The sequence below is a fragment of the Phragmites australis genome, chromosome 5 (genome assembly GCF_958298935.1).
Source record: "Phragmites australis chromosome 5, lpPhrAust1.1, whole genome shotgun sequence".
Classification (NCBI taxonomy): Eukaryota; Viridiplantae; Streptophyta; class Magnoliopsida; order Poales; family Poaceae; genus Phragmites; species Phragmites australis.
This window is the reverse complement of record NC_084925.1, coordinates 15025910-15046644: the sequence shown is the minus strand read 5'-3', so window position 1 is coordinate 15046644 and position 20735 is coordinate 15025910. Positions and strand designations below refer to the sequence as shown.

Genomic DNA, 20735 nt, shown 5'->3' with positions numbered 1-20735 from the left:
CTCTTCCTCTTGGACGCACATCGCGATCAAGTCGCTCATGCTCCACTTCTCCTTCTGAGTGTTGTAATTTATCTTAAAAGTAGTAAACTCAGGAGGGAGAGAGGTCATAATTAAGTGGACAAGGAAACCCTCAAAGATTTTCATGTCCATGCCCTTGAGTTTGGCAGCCATATCTGTTATCATCATGATGTGTTCTCTTATGCCACAGGACTTATAATTATACTTAGTGTTGAAGAGCTTCTAAATTAGTGTACTGGCATAAACCTTGGAGGTCCCTTTGAATTGCTCCTCCACGGATGCCAAGTACGTCTTAGCTTTTTCTGAGTTTGGGATTGCTCCCCTTATAGAATATGATATCGAGTTCCTCATTATCATAAGAGACATGCGGTTGGACTGCTCCCACTTTTTAGAAAGTGCATCATAAGTTTTCTTTAATTCATCATAATTTTTCACGCCAATGACGGGAGCAGTGAGAGCGTCAACCCTGAGTGCATAGTCCAGGTCCAAAACGCTAAGGACAACTGTCACTTTAGCTTTCCAAACAGGAAAGTTATTTCCTGTAAGTTGCTCTATGTCGTCAATTGTGGCGGCAACAGAGGAAGCATTAAGATTTGGAGAGAACAATGGGCCAAATTAGAAAATTATCATGGATAAATTTTGCATGAAAATAACCTTACGTTGGTCTGATTAAAATCATGCAAAAATTAAAACTCTAATTCGCATCACCGTTGGGCGGAAACTGGAAAAGAATTTAATAACACATAAAATGGTGCATAATTACAATCAACTTTAGTCAGAAAAGTAATTATGAACCTACATAAATTGATCGTAAAATTCTCCAAAAAAATCTGCCCGTTGGATCCAATTCAACCAGAGAATTAATCTTTTTTTTGTGTGTGCATAAAGCATCATTCATTTTGGGCTATATTCAATGGAAATTGCATTGCATAAAAGATAAATGTTAAATCACTGAAATTCTGGAAAAAGAAAGAGGCCCAAAACTGGCCTTGCAGCCCAGAAAAACAGTGTGCGGCCCAATTTACTCGCACGCGCGCCGGCCCAGCCGAGGGCGCAGCCCAGCCACCGCGCTCAGCCTATCTTCGCATGCGGCCAAGAGCAGCCCAGCCGTCCATCGTGATCCGACGGTTGGCAGACGATTTCGCTCGGTATAAAAAGTCGACGGAGGAAAAAAAAACCCTAACCCTAAAAGCATTTCTCCGTTTTCCCCTCCGCTTTCTCCGCCCGACTCGAGAGATAGCTTGTGACTTCGCCAGCGATGCGAAGCCGCCGGCCAGAGGGAGAGAGAGCTAGTGAAGGTGGTCGCTGGCCACATGTGAGAGCAGATGAAGGGGTGCCGCTATGGGCCTACCCGCCGGAGCGCGCGTGAGACCAAGATCGCGCGCGCCTCCATCGGTTGGTCTATGGTGGTGCCCGGGGATGGAGCACGCGGTGAGAAGAGGTGCCCCGTCCCACAGCGGAAGCCAACGGAGGGCATATACAGGACGGAGGCTCCCATGGCTTGGGAAGATCCGCACGGACCCAACGCCGAGGAGGAAGAAGAAGAATCCCGTGGCCTCGACGAGGATGAAAAACCACCGCCAAAACGTAAGTAAGTCCACTTCCATTAACTTAGGGTTCGAGATTTGGGGGAAATTAGGGTTTAGGGTTTTCGGATTTGGGGGAAGGTGGGGGGGGGGATTGGGGATTTCTTAGAGTTTTTCTTAATCTCCCATATTCCCCTCCTTCTAATTGCTTTCATGAGCACAATTTGCCGAACCCGAGTCTAAATCAACCCATCCCGAGTTGGATCTCCCCAAACATGTCGATTTGCCCCCACACAGACCCCAAACAACACAAGCATGCACATAAACATGATCAGACCAAAGGAAATCAACTTTAAAACATGAATGAGTGTCTAATCCGAGTCTAATTAGGGCTAATTCACATCAATTAAGCTTTAAACAGAAGAAATAAAGGTCTAAACATGCTTAATTGACAACTAAAACTTGATTAATTTGGGTCTAATTGACATTGGCCAATCCTAATTGACATCAATTAAGCTTGAACATGAACATACATGACTCACAGATCAACAACAGGGCTTAAATGATCAAAATTAAGTCTAATTGGCCACTGATGATTGTCACCCGAACACAATAAAGCATTAGTAAAGTATATTCGGGTCTGATTAGGGTTAATGGCAGCTCTGGTACCATTCTTAAACATGATTAAGCCTTAATTAAGAAGATCATTAACCCTAAAACAAGCTCCATCTTAAGAGGAAGTGCGTAGACGTGTACCTGCATTCGGTGACACCATTAGAGGTTGACGGTGAGGTCGGAGAGCGTCGGTGTAGATGCAGATGTTGTCAATGGTGACGCCGACGGTGGCCTTCACTCCGTTGCGGCACCCTAATTTGATCGACTGAGCATGTGGATGTTTGGGAGAGACAAACCTCACAAGGTTGTCCCCTATGAGGTGCCGGCTCCCCCTCATCTATATAGGCGCAGCACGGAACGAGACTGCAATCACAATTGGTTGGTTGCACCAATGATCACGGCGCTAGGTCAAAATGGGACTCCTACTTTTGTCGGACGTCAGTTGAGGTTTGTTAGGAGAGGGGGCCCGAGAATAGATCTCTGTTGCGAAACAACAGTTTCCGGAACAAATACAAATGCGAATACAAATTCAAATATGCGTTGAATGCATCGATTATTAGCACACTTGCTCAGCTCATTTTGATCGGAATATCCTGGCATAAACGTAAGATTCTGTTTCTCCTGAAAAAAAAAAACGTGTTTCAGGTGTTGTTCCTAGGTTTTATGGTTGGGTTCATGTAGTTAATTATGTCTATTATTGAATATGTTGCGCGTTTGATCCAGAGAAAAATACTTTTGGACATGCGTCCTCTTAACTTCTTTTAGGTTATTATGGCTTCGATCCACATCTCAATATTTATAGAAGAACTTAGTTAAATTACTTTCTTTCGAGAAACTTATGGTTTAGTTTAATGTTTATACTTATCACACATTAGCGACATAAATTATCATAAACTAATATGACGATGAAAAAGACTAAAATTAATATGCGCGACAAACTGAGAAAGTACAACAATGCAACACCAAGATACAAGCCCTCAAATACAGAAAAGCAATCTCTCAATAAAAAAAATGCAGCAGATGCAAGCTCTACGAAAATTCAACCATTCGTAGAAGTGCCAGACCTTTGAAATAAAAATACAACTCTTCATGGACAAAATACAACACAACACATGTATGAATGAAAGTAACGATGAAATATCCTGGACAAATCTGTATGCAACAGTGTCGACGACGGAAAGATGGTAGCGAGCAAAGGTGGGGCTTGGAGAGGAAACGATTGTCGTCACGAGCTCGAGCACCTGACGATGTGCAGATGGCTCAGGACGCGCCAGGCGCGGGAGATGAGAAGAGCTGGAATTCGAAGACACGAGAAGCGGGATGAATGCGCAAGAGGAACGAGAGGCCCTGCCCACGCTTCCACATGCCTGAGCGGGTGAAGTAGATTGGCATGTGCGTGTGGCCGGCTAGCGGGTGACCTATAAACACGTGGCGTGCGTGAGGACCGAGGCGGCTTTACCATCTCCACGAGCCACCAATCCGGAAGAGACCCAGAGCCAGCATGCGGACCGTCAGATGGTTCCAAGAGGACATGCCTCCTACCACAATTTTGCACATCAAAAATGGAAACGTGTGCCTTCAACTCAAAACCAATAGCTTAAATGTTCAACTTGCTGCTTACAGCTAGACTCAAGGATTCTTGAGAACGAGGATGCATACAGAAAGCGGTTCCTTTACCATACGTCGGTGTTCTTTGATACCCTGTCTGTAGACCAATTTCACCTATCATGGCACTTTCATAAACTGAAGAGTTAGAAATTGTTGTCAGCTTATTTATTTGGTTTTGTCAGAGTTTTAAGAGGTGCATTTAGTTTTCATGTTGGATTTTGTTTATGTTGGTTTTGGTAGTCAAATGTGTTCTATTGTATTTATCAGTTAGGTTCACCTACCCATGACACTAAGGGCACCTAAAAAGCTAAGCCAGTAAGAACAGATAGTGGTTATCATTGTCGCATGAACATGCAATGATAGCCCAAAACCGTATGGCTTTCAACCCCCGCCTGCTTTGTGTATGCATTCAGCTATCGGGCGCACCTTGAAGGATCATCAATTCCACCTTGTTGCATACAAAAGAGCCCAATCCAGTTAAGTACACAACAAATAAAGCCCTCAAATGGAAGCAGAAAACTGATCCCTTCTCCGTCAGGTTGGATAACTTTCTAGCTGATCTTAGCGGTAGCCCCATCCTCTTCCTCGGCCTCCCCTGCCCCGCCCTCTTCCACTGCCTCTACCACCACGAGACAATCCTTCAAAAGCTCTGTTCACAAGCTGATTCTGTCCTCCCTCTAGTCGCCCCTTCTTTGAAGGGCCATTCCCATTCATAGCAGGTTGGGACCGCTTCCCTCTGATCCGCAAACAAGACATGAGGCAAAAGGAAATGAAGAATATTTAGTAAAAAAATAAATATTGGAGAATTGGCATCTAACCCTGCTGCCGTAGCTGCTGGCTTCTTTGGCTGTTCCATCCATGAGAGAGTATTTTTCTTATCACCGATAAATGAAGGAGATTTCCCATGCAATGGCTGATCATAACTCACAATTAGACAGGGTAAACCTTCAGTGCATGAGACGGATACACAGACATCATATCAAACTATAAGTCATGTACACCAGAGGAATGTAGTTCGGGCTTTAGGCATTAACTCTACAAGGTTAGCGTAATTAACTTTTAATAACTAGATTTTATGACTTCAAACGCACAGCTACAAATTAGGTATAATAGCTAGCATTTAGGCTTGGCCAAAGGGAGATACTACTTTATGTCCAAGGGATATAGAGAAAACAAATACACGAAGATAAGTAAATTCCATGGGATTGTCATTTGGTTGTTATGGTTTCTTTCATCCATAGATATAAGCGTGTTTAATACTGTATACCATGCAAGAGTTTATCTACTACTATTTCCTGTTGATTTTATTCTGGGCCTATTTTATCCTACGAATGAAATTTTCTTTTTCTGAGCAGTAAACTAAAGGGCATTGTTTTTTTGTTGCACAATTCAGTGCTATCATTTGTATTTGCCACCGACTATCTCCAGTGTTACAAAAAAGTGCAGGCGCCTAGCGCCTAGTCATCACTTGGGTGGGCTAGGCTGCTTACATGCGCTAGGTTGTGGGTGGCGCCAAACCGCGTAGGCCGGCTACATTTAAAAACAGCGGCTATCTCAGTAAAAGGTGGGATCTGGGCTCACAATCATAATCACAAATCATATTTTCCCCTAAATCAAAATGCTACTTTGATTGCCTACACTACAGGTTTTAGCCATATTGTCATTTAACATGGTCATTATTTCCTACTGATTTAATTTTGATCCACTGCGATTCAATCTGCAATTGTAGTATGCCGTCACAGTGACAAGTCAACAACTTAAGTATCTAATCATAGAAACAAGCTCCCAGCTAACTGCTGACCCACAACTAGTCCAGAAATACCAAACAGGATTAAGACACTCAAACAAGAATTTAACCCTAGAGTAAAACAAAGAAAGCACCTGCAACATTGCCAATATGTTGTTATACGCCCGCATTGTCATTGTTGATTTCTGCTGATCCACTTTCTGCAAGAAGCATTCAATCATAATCAATTGGAAGGAATACTAGCATAAGACCAGTATGTTCGCCAAAAAAGTCTAGGACAAATTTTGTAGCTTATGGTAGCAGATGGTTCTGGAAGAAAGATTATCCACCCATGATATTGTTGATTCTACATGGCAAAAACTCACAATTTTAGTCTGCTCCTCTTCAGTTTTTGCTGAAGATATTGCCTTATTGAAATTTGCCATTCCCTGAGTTAGTCTCTTTGAGGCTGCTCGAACTGTCTCTTCTGTTCCAGTTAGCCTGCACACTTCTAGCAATAAGAACTCACAAACATGACAAAATTGGGAGAGGAAAAAAATTCTTCCATGCAACCATAAACAGTTTTCAAGTTGAAAAATGTTCTATGGAAAGTTGCATGAAATTCACTCTGTACTTTTCAAAAAATTGGATGGTTTCATACTAGCACATGCAAATCTAGTGTAAAAAAAAGTATTTTTATATGATCCATCCAATGCTCTAGCAGAGGAACAAATTTGAGCAAGATGATGATAACAATGAAAGTGGTCTCACATCTATTATATGATCCTAAAAATTTCAATCTTATGTGTTCCGAAGTTAAATGAAAAAGATAGCGTTCATCGAGCAATCAACTTGTGCTTCATACTGTTAGGAATAACAACTTGTATTCTATTGGGCGAGTATTACGAGTAACATGCAGAGATCCTTATAGCATGAAGATATTACATTGGCACAATATATCACAATATGTATCTAGCACCCCCCGCCCCACTCATGGAGGACCAACCACACTGACTTTGGAGAGATAGAATCTGTGCTGAGCTGTACTCTGTGCCTTCGTGAAGAAATTAGCCAACTGAAGCTTTGAAGAAACATACAGAATATCAATACCCCATCCTGTACATGTGTCCATATGTAAGAAGCATCAACACCAATATGCTTGGTAAGCTCATGCTTCACTGGATCTCGAGCAATACTGATAGTATATGTACTGGTAGATAAAAGAGTAGGTGCAGAAAATGAAACACCAAAATCCTCAAGTAACCACCGTAACCATTTGAGCTCCGCCGTCAACAAAGCCATTGCTCACAACTCAACCTCCACTGGAACGAGAATCTACGATCTGCTTTTTAGTCTTCCAAGCAATGAAAGAATCAACAAGGAAAACATAGTAGGCAGAAAGAGACTAACGATTAGATGGATCACTTGCCCAAGTAGCATCAGAATATGCACAAAGTTGTAAAGAGCTGGAATATGAAAAGAGAAGACGATGAGAGATAGTCCCACGAAGATAACGCAAAACTCGAAGAAGATGACTATATTAGAGCTGAGTGGGAGCAGAGACGAGCTGGCTGAGAATGTGCACTATATGAGAAATGTCAGGATATGTGACACCAAGGTAAACAAGACTCCCAACAAGATGATACTAGCATGCGGGATCCGCAAGAGGCTCACCATCAGTGAACTGAAGATGAAGATTAAGCTCCATATGAGTGTCAACAGTGCGCTCATCAATGAGAAAAGCACGATCACGAAGATACTGAATATACTTCTCTTGGGACAGAAAGAAAGCCTCAAGTGTAGAAAAATTTCAATCCCAAGAAAATAATGAAGAGGACCCAGATCGAACATAAGAAACAGCTCATTGAGACGAGCCTTCACAGAGGTAATATAATCAGAATAATCTCCTGTAATGATCATATCATCAACATACAAGAGAAGAAGAGTTCGATCATGAGATGAAGAGTGGACAAAGAGAGTAGGATCATGAGCATAGAAGAAAGACCTGCAACAATAATCACGAAAGAGAAACACTCAAACCAGGCATGAGGGACTTGCTTAAGGCTATAAAGAGAGCAACAGAGACAACAAACTATGCCCTCGGGTATAGAATACCCTGGTGGTGGGTGCATGTACACCTCCTTATGCAGCTCACCATTAAGAAAGTCATTCTTGACATCAAGTTGAGATAGACCACTGATGCACATAGGCCACAACCAGAAGAGTGCGAACTATGGTCATATGGGCTATAAGTGCAAAAGTCTTGTCATAGTCACGATCATGCTCCTGCTGAAACCCATAGGCAACAAGAGCGTTGTGGCGCTCAAGAGAACCATAAGAACAGGTCTTAACCTTATAAACCTACTTACATGTGATAGGACGAAAATGTGGGGGAAGTAAAACAAGATCCTATGTGCAAGTACACTCAAGAGCAGCCAACTCCTCTACCATGGCTTGCTACATTATTGATGAACAAGAGCATCACGGTAAGAAGACAACTCAGTATAAACAACACCAGCAAAACCAAATCAATAAAGAGGCCAAATCGATTGACGATCATGAAGAGAGTAGCGAGAGAAGACAGAAGTTGAATCACCAGAAGGAGACAACTCATCAAAAGGTGGCATAATAGGATGTGAGACAATATGAGAACAACGAGTATAGTAGAAAGGAAAAGGCGCAACGATGCCAGAAGGAGGATGATTTGGTGGGATGGGAGTCAAGGGCAAGGTAGGCACCGAAGAAGGCGCAACAGAAAGAGACGCCATAGGTTGTTGGGGAAAAGAAGACGAAATGGTGATGGGTGAGAAAGGAAAAGTGAGAAAAGACAATGGTTTAACCAAGATGAAGTGGAAGGGGAGGTACAAGGATAGAAGGGCCGAGACTTATCAAAAGTAACATCCCAAGAAATACGTATTTGACGAGCAACAGGATCCCAATACCAACAACCCTTATCCTCAATATTGTAGCTTAGGAAGACATTGACAGATTGGGCAGTCAGTTTGGTATGCTCATAAGAGGCAAGAAGAACATAATAAACACAACAAAAACGGCGAAGACAAGAGCAACCAGGAAGACACGCATCCTTGAGAGCAGAAGAGGGATGGATATTACCAAGTGGTAGTGGAGACTGTCTTAGCCCAAAAATGAGTGGAACAGCAGAAACAATCATAAGCGTGCGAGCTATCTCAAGAAGATGATGCTTGTGTTCAGCAACGTTATTCTGAGTATGAGCACTAGGCAGGATAATTGAGACAACATACCCTATTCAGCAAGAAAAGTACGAAGGTGCCTAGAAAGAAATTCACTAGCAAAATGAGCTCGAAAAACGTGAATGGGAGTCACATTGAGTGTGAATCATTGCCTTAAAGCGCTTATATATTAGATAATACCTCGCTACGAGAAGACAGTAAATCCTAGTTGTAACCCAATTTCAAAACGACGGGAGCAGGACCCAAAACATTAGAGTAAACAAGATCAAAAGGATGTTGAGACGCTCACTATGAGGATAAGGAAGCTAAATTTGTTCACCAAGCTTACCACCCCGACAATCTAAAGACATTTCCTGAGACAGACCATAAAAGACCTCGATGAACTAATGAATATAGACATGACCCACAGACATGGCAAAGACAATGATGCCACTGCTAGAATGAGCTAGTAGTTAAGGAAGCAGAAAGACTAACGGTAGCAGAAGGAAGATGACGCCAATCAAGCTCCCACAGACGTTGAGAATCACAACGCCAAGGACTAGTACCAACCAGAGCCCTCGTGCGACGATCAGTTAACTGACCAACAAACATGAGTTGCATGGTGAGTTCGGGAACATGAGCAAAAAATGAACACTAAAAGAAGTGCAACGAGTGTCCTACCAGCAATCGAAAGAGAAATTCCATCCACTGTAACTACATGAAGAGGAGAAATAAGAGGATGAAACGAAGAAAGACTAGAAGAATCGTAAGTCATATGAAAAGATGCCCCTAAGTCAAGAATCCAATATGAGATACCTGACTATGCAGAAGGTGGTCTCTCAGTGCCAGAAGAGGGAGTAGCAGAACCTATCGGTGAGGAGGCAGAGCTAGCAACCAGACGTCGAAGCAGTGTCACAATCTCTTGGTAAGTATCAGTCGAAGAGGTAGTCGATGTAGTCGGGGTCGAAGCACCAGAGGGTCGTCGAAGATGTTTCTTCTGGTAGCAGTTTGCCTCAACATGGCCTCTTTGCTACAGTAGGTGTAGCGAGGGCGACCACTACCGCATGAGGCCGTAGAAGGCGAAGGAGTGGCACAAGGAGCAGACGGCGGTGTAGGCGAAGACATAGGTGCAGCAGGTGGACAAGCAGCAAGCATTGAAGGAAGTAGCAGCAGTCTAGAACCACGAATATGAGTCTCCTTCGAACGCATCTTCGTAACGGCCTCCACAAGTGACACGAGGGTGACATGCGAGTAGCTAAGAACGACGCTGCTCAAACCTAGGACGAAGACGAGTCAGGAACTCGTAGAGACGATGAAAATCCTTTTTAGCATGCAAATCCAAACAACACTTACAGGAGCGGCTAACGCAAAGACAATCCAGCTAATACCATACTGCTGACATCTGAACGTAGAACACATCAACAGTGGCATCAACCTGCTGATAAGACTGCTTTTGGCGAACACCAGACAGGTAGAGAGCATCCCAAAAAGCTCATAGTTTTGACAAAGATGAGTCCACATTTGAAAAACAACAGAGAACTCAACAATCTTAGGAGAACCGGGGCTCGACACTAGCAACAAGAATGGACACTGCACAAGCATCACCATCCATCCACTGAGCATAATCAGACAACTTATCTCGAAACAGTTCCAAGGCATCCTGGTTAGGCTGAGAGCCTTATCATAGGCAGCGGTGACGGCCTCAGTAAATGTTTTGTCTACTTTGTTGGCGGAAGGCTTCACAGGTTCCGTCAGAAGAACAGGTGAAGGCGAACAAGGAATGTCGCCAGAGGTAACACCCCAAAGACGAAGCCCACACATGTGAATGCGCATATGATGCGCAAAATCTTGATACTAGACACCATAGAAAAATCACTAAGCACCTAGGAACGGAAATGGTGCCCAACGACATCCTAAAGAAGTAGCAACGGCAAGAGTGCAAAGGAGTAGCGGCAAGCAACGGCAAGAGCGCAAAGAAGAGCGGCAGTAGCTGCAATTTTTTTATGGAATCTGCTTGGTCATATCCTAACTCAAACACGAACCCGAGGTGTCGAATCAAAGCCAGCAACTTCCACAGGAGAGACGGGCGAACAACGCTGGAGGTTGGCTGGCAGCGCCGGAGGCGGATGGGAGAGCGGCGTAGTGGATTCAACTAGGGTGGAGGCGGATCAGGCCAGGCAGAGGGTCAGACGTGTGACAAGGGAGGACGCCAGTAGCAGACGACGCACCCAACGAGATCTGGTGCGAGCCTGACTCCGGGAACGATAGCCATGGCGAAATGGAGCAGTCAAACCGAGCAGCAACGGCAAGTGGCAGGAGGTAAGGCAGTTGAATTGAGCGAGAGAGTGGGTGAGCCGACCGGCGAGTAGAGAGAGCGGCTGACGGGGTGGTCGAGAGGGAAGCAAACCGGCGAGTAAAGAGAGCCGACGGAGAGACAATGATGAATAGGAGCATATGCACGACAATTAAACTACAAGGTGAATTCGTTCCTCATTGTTCATACTACCTTGGTAAAGAATAGGATGCTACTCAATTCTTGTGATGTTTTATTACTTAGGAATATGAGAGAAGCACAACTTCACTTGGATGTCACCCCTCGAAGGCGAAGCCAAAACGAACTCCAAGTTGCTCTAAATTCGGACTCTAAGTTCGGTTCGGAGTCTTCGGACACCACTTCACTAAAAACAGACATATTTCTCTCATACAGAGTCCAATGGATGAGTTCTTGTACTTGCTGAAAAGCTTACGACGAGACCTTTCAAACGGATTTGATCCCACCCCAAGATTCCTTGGAAAACAATTAGAATCAACGAAATAATATGTTGTGTCACCGTTTTGGATTGTATCGGGCCTTGTAAGCATGTTGGGATCCAAGCCCAAGTTGTGTGCGCCTATCTCCACGTCCACACTAGGACCATATCCTCACGTCCTCTACCTCATATATTCAGTAGCTGCTATTGTTTAGACTGGGATTTTTCTTAGATTATTTTGCCACTTTGCAGTTTTGCCGCTTATTCGGTTTGAGCAACCCAACTTTATGAACTTCATCTATATTCACAATAGAATTTCATATTGCATCTTTCATTCTCTAGCTTGTGTTCTCGATTCGCATGCAGGGATAAGCTTTCTTGGTGAGATCAACAGCGTTTAGTGCGGTTGATAACCACAGAGTAGTGGTGTAGCGATTGTGAGGGTTTCGATTTGTTCTGATTGGAGCCTTTAGATCATTAACATCAAAGCTTCACAGATCGATGTATCTTGACACCTTTTGGAAGATAGGTCCATACTTCCATCAAGTGGCATCAGAGCTTTGGTTACTTGTTAGGTAATCTCGTTTTTCCCATTTGTATAGCTATGTTCCATCACCTAGAGTCTAAGAAATTGGCCCACGAAAAGATTGTGTTCTTCACCACTATGCATGTTGCAATTTTTGTTTTCGGTTTTGCGATGTTGAATTTGAGTCCATTGTCAGTGTCTTTGTTGCTGGTCTAGTCATCATGTTCTAGTGTTTAGCGTCTAGTCCTTGCTTTGGATTTCTCTCGGTTTGCCCTATCTTTGAAAGTGTTGTTGTTTTGCACCGCCAATAATTCGTCTATTTCAATTACGTCGGTTGCAATTAGGGCATTGTGTGCTATAGCCAAGGGTGTCTAACCAGCTACGCTCAGATTCGACCTCCAACTCGGATTCAACCCCACAGGCAAAACATAATCCAATTCCATACGTTTCTTGTTGCTCTCGGACATCCCACGCACTCACCATATCATGCCCTGCCAGTCTGAGTTCGAGAGGAATTCCATATCCGAGAGCAAATCAAGCCTAAGTTCAAAGAAAGAGAGAGAGTATCTTTTAATTACCTTTATACCCCTAGCCTCCAGAAAAAGTGTGACCCGCTCACCTCCTTGGACCTAGAAAAGGTAGCAGAAGAGATTTGAGCTTGTAGAAGAAGAGTGTTGTTGTGTCTCCATAAGAAAACCTAGCTCTAATAACCATGTTAGGAATAACAACTTGTATTCCATGGAGGTCATAGGTTAGTATATATACATGTACAAGTGAGCAATATGCAAAGAGCCCCTTAGAGCATGGGGATATTACACAAGCACAATATATCACAATATATATCTCTAACACATACCAACCAGTGCTTCACAGTATCCACTCATCTTCTTTCTTCCATTCATGCGCAAAGGGATGTGATCAAGACCACCCTTAGGATCATACCCATAGATGGTTGGCTCCCTCGACCTGACTACCTAACAGTAGGCATCACTTGTTGGATCTAAACCCAGATCCAGAACCCCAAGCACTAGTATTTCTGTGGACATAAGCAGGTGATATTCTGTTGTTACCACTAATGTCACTCTGTGTACATGATCACGTGTGTCCTCGTGTATTTTAGGATCTCCTATGAGATCTGCAAGCTCGATGCATTTCTATAAGAGGGCTTAAATGTCTGTGCTTAGAGCTTTAATAATAATAGCAGACACCTATGAACTACTGTCAGTAAGAGATGAAGCTCCAAAGGATTGAGTTAAGTTGACACAAAAATACAAGAAAAATGAGAGGTGGGGTTACATGAAAAGAAAGCTTGAAATGGAGCATGTGATTGGAACTAAGAACTAGATTTGCTCACTTAGATAGGTTTTTAAAGGAATGCACACTAAATCGAATAAACCAATACACATTAATTAAATCCTGCAATAGAAGGAAGCATGTGTAAGGTGAAAAACTTTAAGCTACCTCTCTGTAAAATCTTTGTAATGCTCTGAGAAATCCTCTCCCAGTCTATCTGACGGCTGCCCAGTAACAATCTTGTAACCACAGAGGCTGTTCGTTGTGTTTGGAGTCTGTATTACACATTTGGTCAGCACAGGCAAAGGGCATGCGTGAAGAAATAACATGATCCATAATAGATAACAAATATTCAGTTATACAACCTTGTGAGCCAAATGGTGAAAAGTGTACAGCAAGCACTCAACATAATTATGGTTGATATCTTCCACCTTCTTCCCAGGCATATACTTCTGCAACACAAACAGTGAACACAATGCTCAAAAGTCTGCAAAAATGATAACACTAAATTGTCTGTATCAAAGGAAATCATTATATCCACATCTTTCAATACACAAAATAAACCTAGAAAAATAGGGCTCAGAAACATATCAGAATGAAGAAATGTACTAACCTTGAGCAACTGAACAACAGATGGAAGCAGCTGACGTGAATCTTGTGCTGCAGCATACGACGAACTTGCAGCAATAGTCTTGAGCAAATCCAGTTTCTTTTCTTCAGGAATCTAAAATGTGCAAAGGCAAAAGAAAAACTTAATGCTCAAATGTTTTGCAATGAAAAGCACTTCCAGTTTATGCAGGTCATAGATAGGGAGTTAGATTTGGAGAATGGCAAGCTTTGACAAAGAAACATCATGTACCTTAATAACTACTATATACTGCAAATTCTTCTTTTGTTACGTTATCCCATGTTAGCTATTGTTACATAGGGTAAGCAATTTTGTGTCAAATTAGCATATAAAGAAAAGCAACAATGTTTTTTTACTTCATAAACAAACTACTCCACTGATATAGCTACATCCAGGAAACCATTCACTGGATGAATGTGGAATTAGGCAACAAAGTAATAAATAAAGTTTAAAAGAGTCAAACAGTAAATAAAGACTTCATAATGATTCTGTAGCCACACCAAACATGCAAGGAATGCACTAAAGCATTTTGTTCACTAAGAAAAAACTAAATCAACAAAAAAAATGCAATGCTAAAGATGTTGAACTGTCATCGTGCCATGTCAAGGAAATGCATTTCGTAGTTCTTCCTATGAATTAAAGAGGGCAACATACAACTGAAGAAATTTACCTTGTCAAAAACTGGAACAATTTGCTTAACAAAATAGTTGAGGAACTTGCTGCTCGATGCACCTCTCTACAGATCATGCAATCCAAGAGATGAAACGATATTCACCATCAACTTAAACAATTTACAAATATTCTTACTAAATTTAGTAATACCATGAAGATCGGAAGAGCCATATACATGCATGAAATCCACCTCTCGATGTGGTCAATGTCGGAAACCTGGACCAATGGATGAGAATGCTGAGAAAAAGCACAAAATTCATCTCAAATAAAAAACAAAAACCAAAGCTTAATTCGATAACTGTCTTAGAGGCAATCTGGTTACCATTAACCACTTTATAGTACATGTTTTCTCCCTATTCTCCCCAGACCCCTCGCCAACACCTCCACTTTTGTGCCCTCCATCCTCTCCTCAGGCACAGTTTCCCACTCCTACTTTCTGCTAAATCGTTTCCTAGATGGCATGCAAGTTGTCATATTTTCTTTTGTTGATTATCGTGCGCTCAACACCTTCAGTGCCATGATTAGAGTTTTTTATAATCTTGATGAGGTATTAGAATAGTTTCTATAATTCTGCATGGTTTCTTCGATATATGTAACCAATTAATTTCTTAGGTTGCACATTTGTCCAGAACAATGATTCCACTGATCCAATTCCAGTAGCCTAGCTCAAAGGTTCACAAGGTCGAACTTCAACATTAAGAAGCTATGTTCCACTATAGAAGGATCTTAAACACATGAACAAAAGGCTAGGTCTGAGCAAAGGCAAGCCACCTTTGCATGTTCAAAGAACACGCCAAGCCAAAGCACACCCAATTTTCACACATTTCCGATATGCTTTTATAGAAGTTCAAGATTAGTACAAAGCATTGAAACTCAATAATTGTGGGGCATTTCGAACATACGCATATCGAGAGAAGGGGTACAGAATGTGGTAAAGGAACAGAGTTAAACAGCACTCCTGTTTTTTTTAAAAAAAATTTGAATCATTGCAAGTCTGCTGCAACATAGGGATAAGTATCATATTATCCAACTACCTTGATCCAGTGTGACTTCTAAAGAATTAGCCTCTATTTAAGTAACGACATACAGTAAATTTAGTTCCAAGATTGGTCAAATAACATGCTTACATTGAATTGCGCATCAAGGTCAGCCTGTGCTTGAATAATTTCAATTAGTTCTTGAAAGGACTCTCGAGGAGCGGAATCCCCAAATATGTTCAAACTTCGCAGGAAATCCATGAATAATTTAAATTCCAACCTAGTTACATCTTGTACACTCTGATTAATGGCGATCAGTGTTAAAATGTATCACATGAAAATATAAACGGAAACTTAAAAGATGTAAACCCATTAGATGGACAAAAATTGAAAGCAACTGAACATACTTTCTTTATCAAATCAGTTACATATCTCTCCATTTCTGCTTGAGGTTTCAGTAGCTCTGATTTAAGAGGAAAGACCTGGAAAAATGAAGACATTAATTCTTGCTCCAACACAGTACAATTGATTGCCTACAAAACATGTAATCCATACATATAAGTATATAACTATTTACCTTGTCTCTAAGAAAACAAATAACCTTCTCACGAATCTCCATTCCCAACTCCACATGCTTAAATAAAGGCTGCAAGGAATCTGGACAATAGAGGGTACTAATTAACAAAAGAAACCAATCCATACCTAACAAAGTGCACATATGAAATGCATAATTCAGAGAATGCGTCAAGTACAGCATGGATCTCAATGATTTGTATAGCATGCATCTCAATTATTTTCCCAAACAAATGAAGAAAATGTCCATGAAACTCCAAATGCATTTGCAGTTCAATTGCAAATTTTGGAGATATATGTGTGATGGCTTGGCATATATGCTAAATCAAAAGGAAAGCCAAAGATGGATATTACAATTCAATGGTATTGATAATGCCTGATATGTACAATTCAATGATATTGACAATGCCTGATATGTACAATTCAATGATGTTGATAATGCCTGATATGACATTTATATGAAAAGATACCACTACATTGCATCGGAATAACATGTGAATAAATGATTTAGAAGGATAGGGCATGGGAAGCACACCATTAAACATAATGCGCACGCATAAATGGTCCAAGCTCCATAGATTCAAACAGTAGTTACAGAACAAGAAAACATATGAAATTTAAAATGCAGAAAATGGTAATGATGCAATTCTGTCCTGTGTATATGCCTTGAAAGAATGCCATAGAATGAATCAAGGATATGCAAAAGAAATATACGACAGATTGAAAATTGTGAAGAGAACTATTAATTTAATAAAAAGAAACACCATTTGTTGATTTCCTTTGTTTTTTAAATTGCATGACAGAGTACCTAATAAATTGCCAGTTGTGATGAATCTCGAACAAGAGATTTCTTAATGGTAGATAATCAACAAAGAGATCATATAGTTTTGTTATTCAGAAACATCTACACAATTTTAGCATAAACACAAGATTACCTCAATGCTCTACATCACAAAAGAAAATGTACATAAATTTACAACATCAGCTAATAATTCAAGCAGAGAGCACATAGCCTCAAGTAATTCTAAAATTATCAACAACCAATAATGAGTATTGGAAGCTTACTTTTAACATCTTGTCGTATAAGGGACATGAGTGCTTTATGAGCAGCATCACGCTCCACATTTTCCTCTGAAATACACAAAATTCAGATGCACATACACATTTACCATTGCAGCCGAGTAAATATAGGAAGATCATACCGCTTGCAAGGAGTTGTCCTAGAATATCTGCAATTTTTGACACAAATTCTGCATCTTTGCCAAGAAGTGGAAACCCACGAATAGCTTGTATTCTGATCTGTAGGCACATCCAATGACAAGCAATTAAACATGTTAATCAGATGAAACATTCTGGTGCATAGAATCGATTCATAGTACTAAAAAGAGGCATACTAATGGCAGTCATTTAACAAATGCAAAAACACTAAAGAAATCAAAGAAAAGCATAGCCACTATTGTACAGTTATCTGAGAAATATCAAACACATTCTTCCAAAACTATTTAAACTCTTGGAGTAACATCAAAGGTAATCAGGGACAAACATGAAACAAATAACAGATGTAGTGCAAACAGAATCATGACAGATTGCAATACTATATGAACATCAATCATTCATTGTTTCATGTGACATCTACCACTATAATGCACTGCCCCTTTTCCAGTATTCCCTAATAACTCAAAAAAAAACCTTTCTTTCCGTTTCACGCATAGCTTGGACCCAAATTGTAGGTTTTGGAAAGACAAAAACCTATGCGTTATGTATTACAACATGTCATCTGATTTAGGTAACAAAAATGCAATTATAGGACATTCAGCTTTGCTGGTTGAGAATCAAATCTTCCGGTGCAGTCAAAGGCGCAAAAAGCGCATGCCTAGGCACTAAGGCAAGGCACAGCGCAGCTATAGCGCCTTAATGCATGCCAGCTGCAGCACCCTTCGCGAGGCGCGCATTTTTGGGCTTAACGCAAGGCGCGCAGGCTCAAAGGCACTCACTTTTGCTCTGCTCTGCTGCTTTTTTTTGCTGTTGTAGTGCCATACAGACATGTGATGCTCAGGAGGAAGAAATGAGTGAAGGGAGTAAGGGAGGAGGTGTGCCATAGACATGTGATGCATACAATGGCAGGTGTACATTGATGATCTAATTGCCTTTCTCACCTCTAACCTCTGTGTGTTTCCTTCCGTTTTCTTTTTTTTTTAACTTAGACTAATACATGTGATGTTTAGCTTACCAATGTAATTCTGTAAATGTCATTGGATCATACAAGCATTTAACATGGAATTGAGAATTGGCAGCAACAATGTTAATAACTATGGTTATATCTTATATGTATGCTACATACTAGGGGTAAAATTAGTGTGTTAGTATACTTGCGCCTAGTGCTTCTTGGGCGGGCGCTTTTTTTGCACCTTGCGCCTAAGGCGATCTAGGGTCTTGCCCCTTAAGTGTGCCTTCCCACTGCACTGAATCCTTCAATCTATCCATGCAATGACATTTTTTGGTATAAACAAACGAATGACAGATGGTTCTGTATGTGCATGTACACAAATGTGTATCTCATAGGCATAGAGTTATGGCAGAAAAGAAAAACACCTGCTGTAAAACAGGTAAGAAAAGGATGCAGAAAATTTCAGAGTTCGTCAAAATTCAATGGTCAAATGAAGTTGCCTAAACAGCTGAATTCCCGAGCCAGCTCTTTTAACACAAATAAATCTCTAGTTTTCCTGCTAGTTCACTCAGAACAGAAGACTAACTCAACACACAAACTGCTAGCCTTCGAGTGGGTTCACTCTCAACTAATGGTTCCACACATTAACTAGCCGAACTAGCCAGGTTCGTATACAGGCAGCGTAATCTAGAGAGACGAGAGCACGGACCGCGAGCTCCTCCATGTCGACGAGGTCGAACATGGCCTCCATGGCGCGCGTGGCGAGGGCCGGGAAGCTCCGGAAGAACCTGGGGATGAGCTGCGCCGCCAGCTGCTTCGCCTTGACGCTATGCCCCTTCACCGCTGCGATGATCGCCTCGTAGTCCGCCGCGTGCTGCAATTTCAAAATCCCCAAGGCGAAAAACCCCCCACGTCTTTCAAAACCCTAGGCCGAGGCCTCGAAGCGACGAAACCCTAAGAAAATGGGGGCGGGGCGGAGTGAGGTACCTCGGACTTGTCCTTGGCGGAGGTCAGGCGCTCGCCGAGCTCGTAGAGGCGCTCCACCTCGGCGGCGTCGGCGTCGGCGTCGGCGGCGGCCATGGGAGGAGAGCGGGGGATTAGGGATCGGGTTGGGGAAGGGAACAACGGGAAGGAAGCGAATGGGTTGCTGGCTTGACCGACCCAAACGAGGAAGGAGGAGCAACAGAGGCTGTGAGCCGTGATCAAGGTTTACGTGACCTCCGACGGTAACCGAAATCTCGCGGTAACCGCAAAAATTAAAAAAAAAACTGGAGAAAATTCATTCGGTAAATTTTGAATTTTTACAAAAAAAATATGTTTTTGCCCTCTCGGTAACCGGTCGGTTTGGACCGGTTACCGAGCGGTTTGCTCGATAAATCGAGCGGTTTGGGCGGTAACCGACGGGTCAAAAACCGACCTAATTGATGCGATAACCGATCGATTTTTAGCGATTACCGACGTGTGTGGATGCATTATCAATAATTAAGTTGAAAAATCATAATAAATAAATAATTGCCCACTAAATCATGAGGAAAAATAGTATATAACCATGATATGTTTTCTAATATCATATAAAATTTTGGTATGATCTTTGCTAATTTTTTATGTTTCAAAGGCAACAAACAGATAGTAATAGCAATTCAAGCACGAACATATAATTATTGTTTCGAAAATATGCGTATATTACATATGCAGCGCCTGAAATTAATAAATATATATATAGAATTATCATGACCTTCGAAAGTAAATTTGCATCACCTTTAGAACCACCAGCTTGGGGTTCGATTACATTCGGCCATATTGTACTCATCGGTGGACATTAGCATTAGCCGTCGTATCGATAGTAACTCTGCTTTAAACTCAGCCCATGTTTGTCCTGTCTATGCAGAAGTGGTTGACCATTGTCCTTGCAAAGTGGCATAAAACTCAGGGTCTTGTCACTCATAGACCCACTGAATAGGAGGCTCTAAATGAGTATCAGGGGCAAGATAGTGGTACGGATACGATCCAGAACTACTCTCCATGCCATAGCTGCTGGAATAGCTCGCCCTATCTTGTGGTCCATCGTGGCCATCATGTGTTATATGCATTGATGAGGATGGAGCACCGTGATCCTGATCTTGCGTGGCATGCGAAAACTGACTCTCACCAGTGAATTGCACAGGAGGAACGACAGATGTTTGGCCTGGATGAGCATCACCGCCCTGACCATCATCATCACCGCTGTCAGTCTTTGAGCTGTTGTCATTAGATTCTTGGTAAGTTGGGCTCTTTGGGTCACTATTCGTGCTCTCATCGCTTTGCACTTGTCTTTTGCCCTTGCCCTTAGTCCTCTAGCTCTTCTTTCTTTGCGTCATTTGCTTCTTCCTCTTTCTCGTGGTGTCACCAACCGTTGTAGCAGCCCATTGTTGCAAGTCAGGTGTGTTCACTGTGTCTGTCACCAGGTGAGTAGGCAGGGGTACGTC

At 41.9% G+C, this 20735-nt stretch overlaps 1 protein-coding gene and 1 long non-coding RNA gene across 4 annotated transcripts; both read right to left on the bottom strand.

The window, feature by feature from the left end:
• Window positions 1-4142: 4142 nt before the first annotated feature.
• LOC133918839 (apoptosis inhibitor 5-like protein API5) lies at window positions 4143-19459 on the bottom strand. 3 transcript variants are annotated; one of them, XM_062362915.1, is made up of 16 exons: window positions 19258-19458; window positions 18980-19144; window positions 17306-17402; window positions 17169-17234; window positions 16108-16187; window positions 15938-16012; window positions 15681-15830; window positions 14704-14769; window positions 14552-14617; window positions 13867-13977; window positions 13619-13705; window positions 13422-13528; window positions 5880-5994; window positions 5649-5714; window positions 4586-4680; window positions 4143-4503 (listed from the first exon to the last, which is right to left on the bottom strand). In XM_062362915.1, the coding sequence occupies exons 1-16, from the start codon at window positions 19348-19350 to the stop codon at window positions 4329-4331; spliced, it is 1614 nt and encodes a 537-aa protein (XP_062218899.1). In that variant the 5' UTR covers window positions 19351-19458; the 3' UTR covers window positions 4143-4328. The 3 variants fall into 3 exon arrangements, with proteins under 3 accessions (XP_062218899.1, XP_062218901.1, XP_062218900.1); XM_062362917.1 differs by lacking the exon at window positions 4586-4680 and having other exon boundaries at window positions 19258-19459; XM_062362916.1 differs by lacking the exon at window positions 15681-15830.
• LOC133918840 (uncharacterized) lies at window positions 6003-12528 on the bottom strand. The gene is made up of 3 exons (XR_009909847.1): window positions 9501-12528; window positions 9366-9398; window positions 6003-9281 (listed from the first exon to the last, which is right to left on the bottom strand). It is a non-coding gene; the product is annotated as an uncharacterized LOC133918840 (long non-coding RNA).
• Window positions 19460-20735: the final 1276 nt, after the last annotated feature.

Coding starts and splice junctions, on each gene's coding strand:
- LOC133918839 (XM_062362915.1), bottom strand. CDS start 19,350: ATGGCCGCCGCCGACGCCGACGCCGACGCCGCCGAGGTGGAGCGCCTC. Junction 19,145..19,257: donor CCGCCAAGGACAAGTCCGAG/GTACCTCACTCC, acceptor TTGAAATTGCAG/CACGCGGCGGACTACGAGGC. Junction 17,403..18,979: donor TCGACATGGAGGAGCTCGCG/GTCCGTGCTCTC, acceptor ATGTGCCTACAG/ATCAGAATACAAGCTATTCG.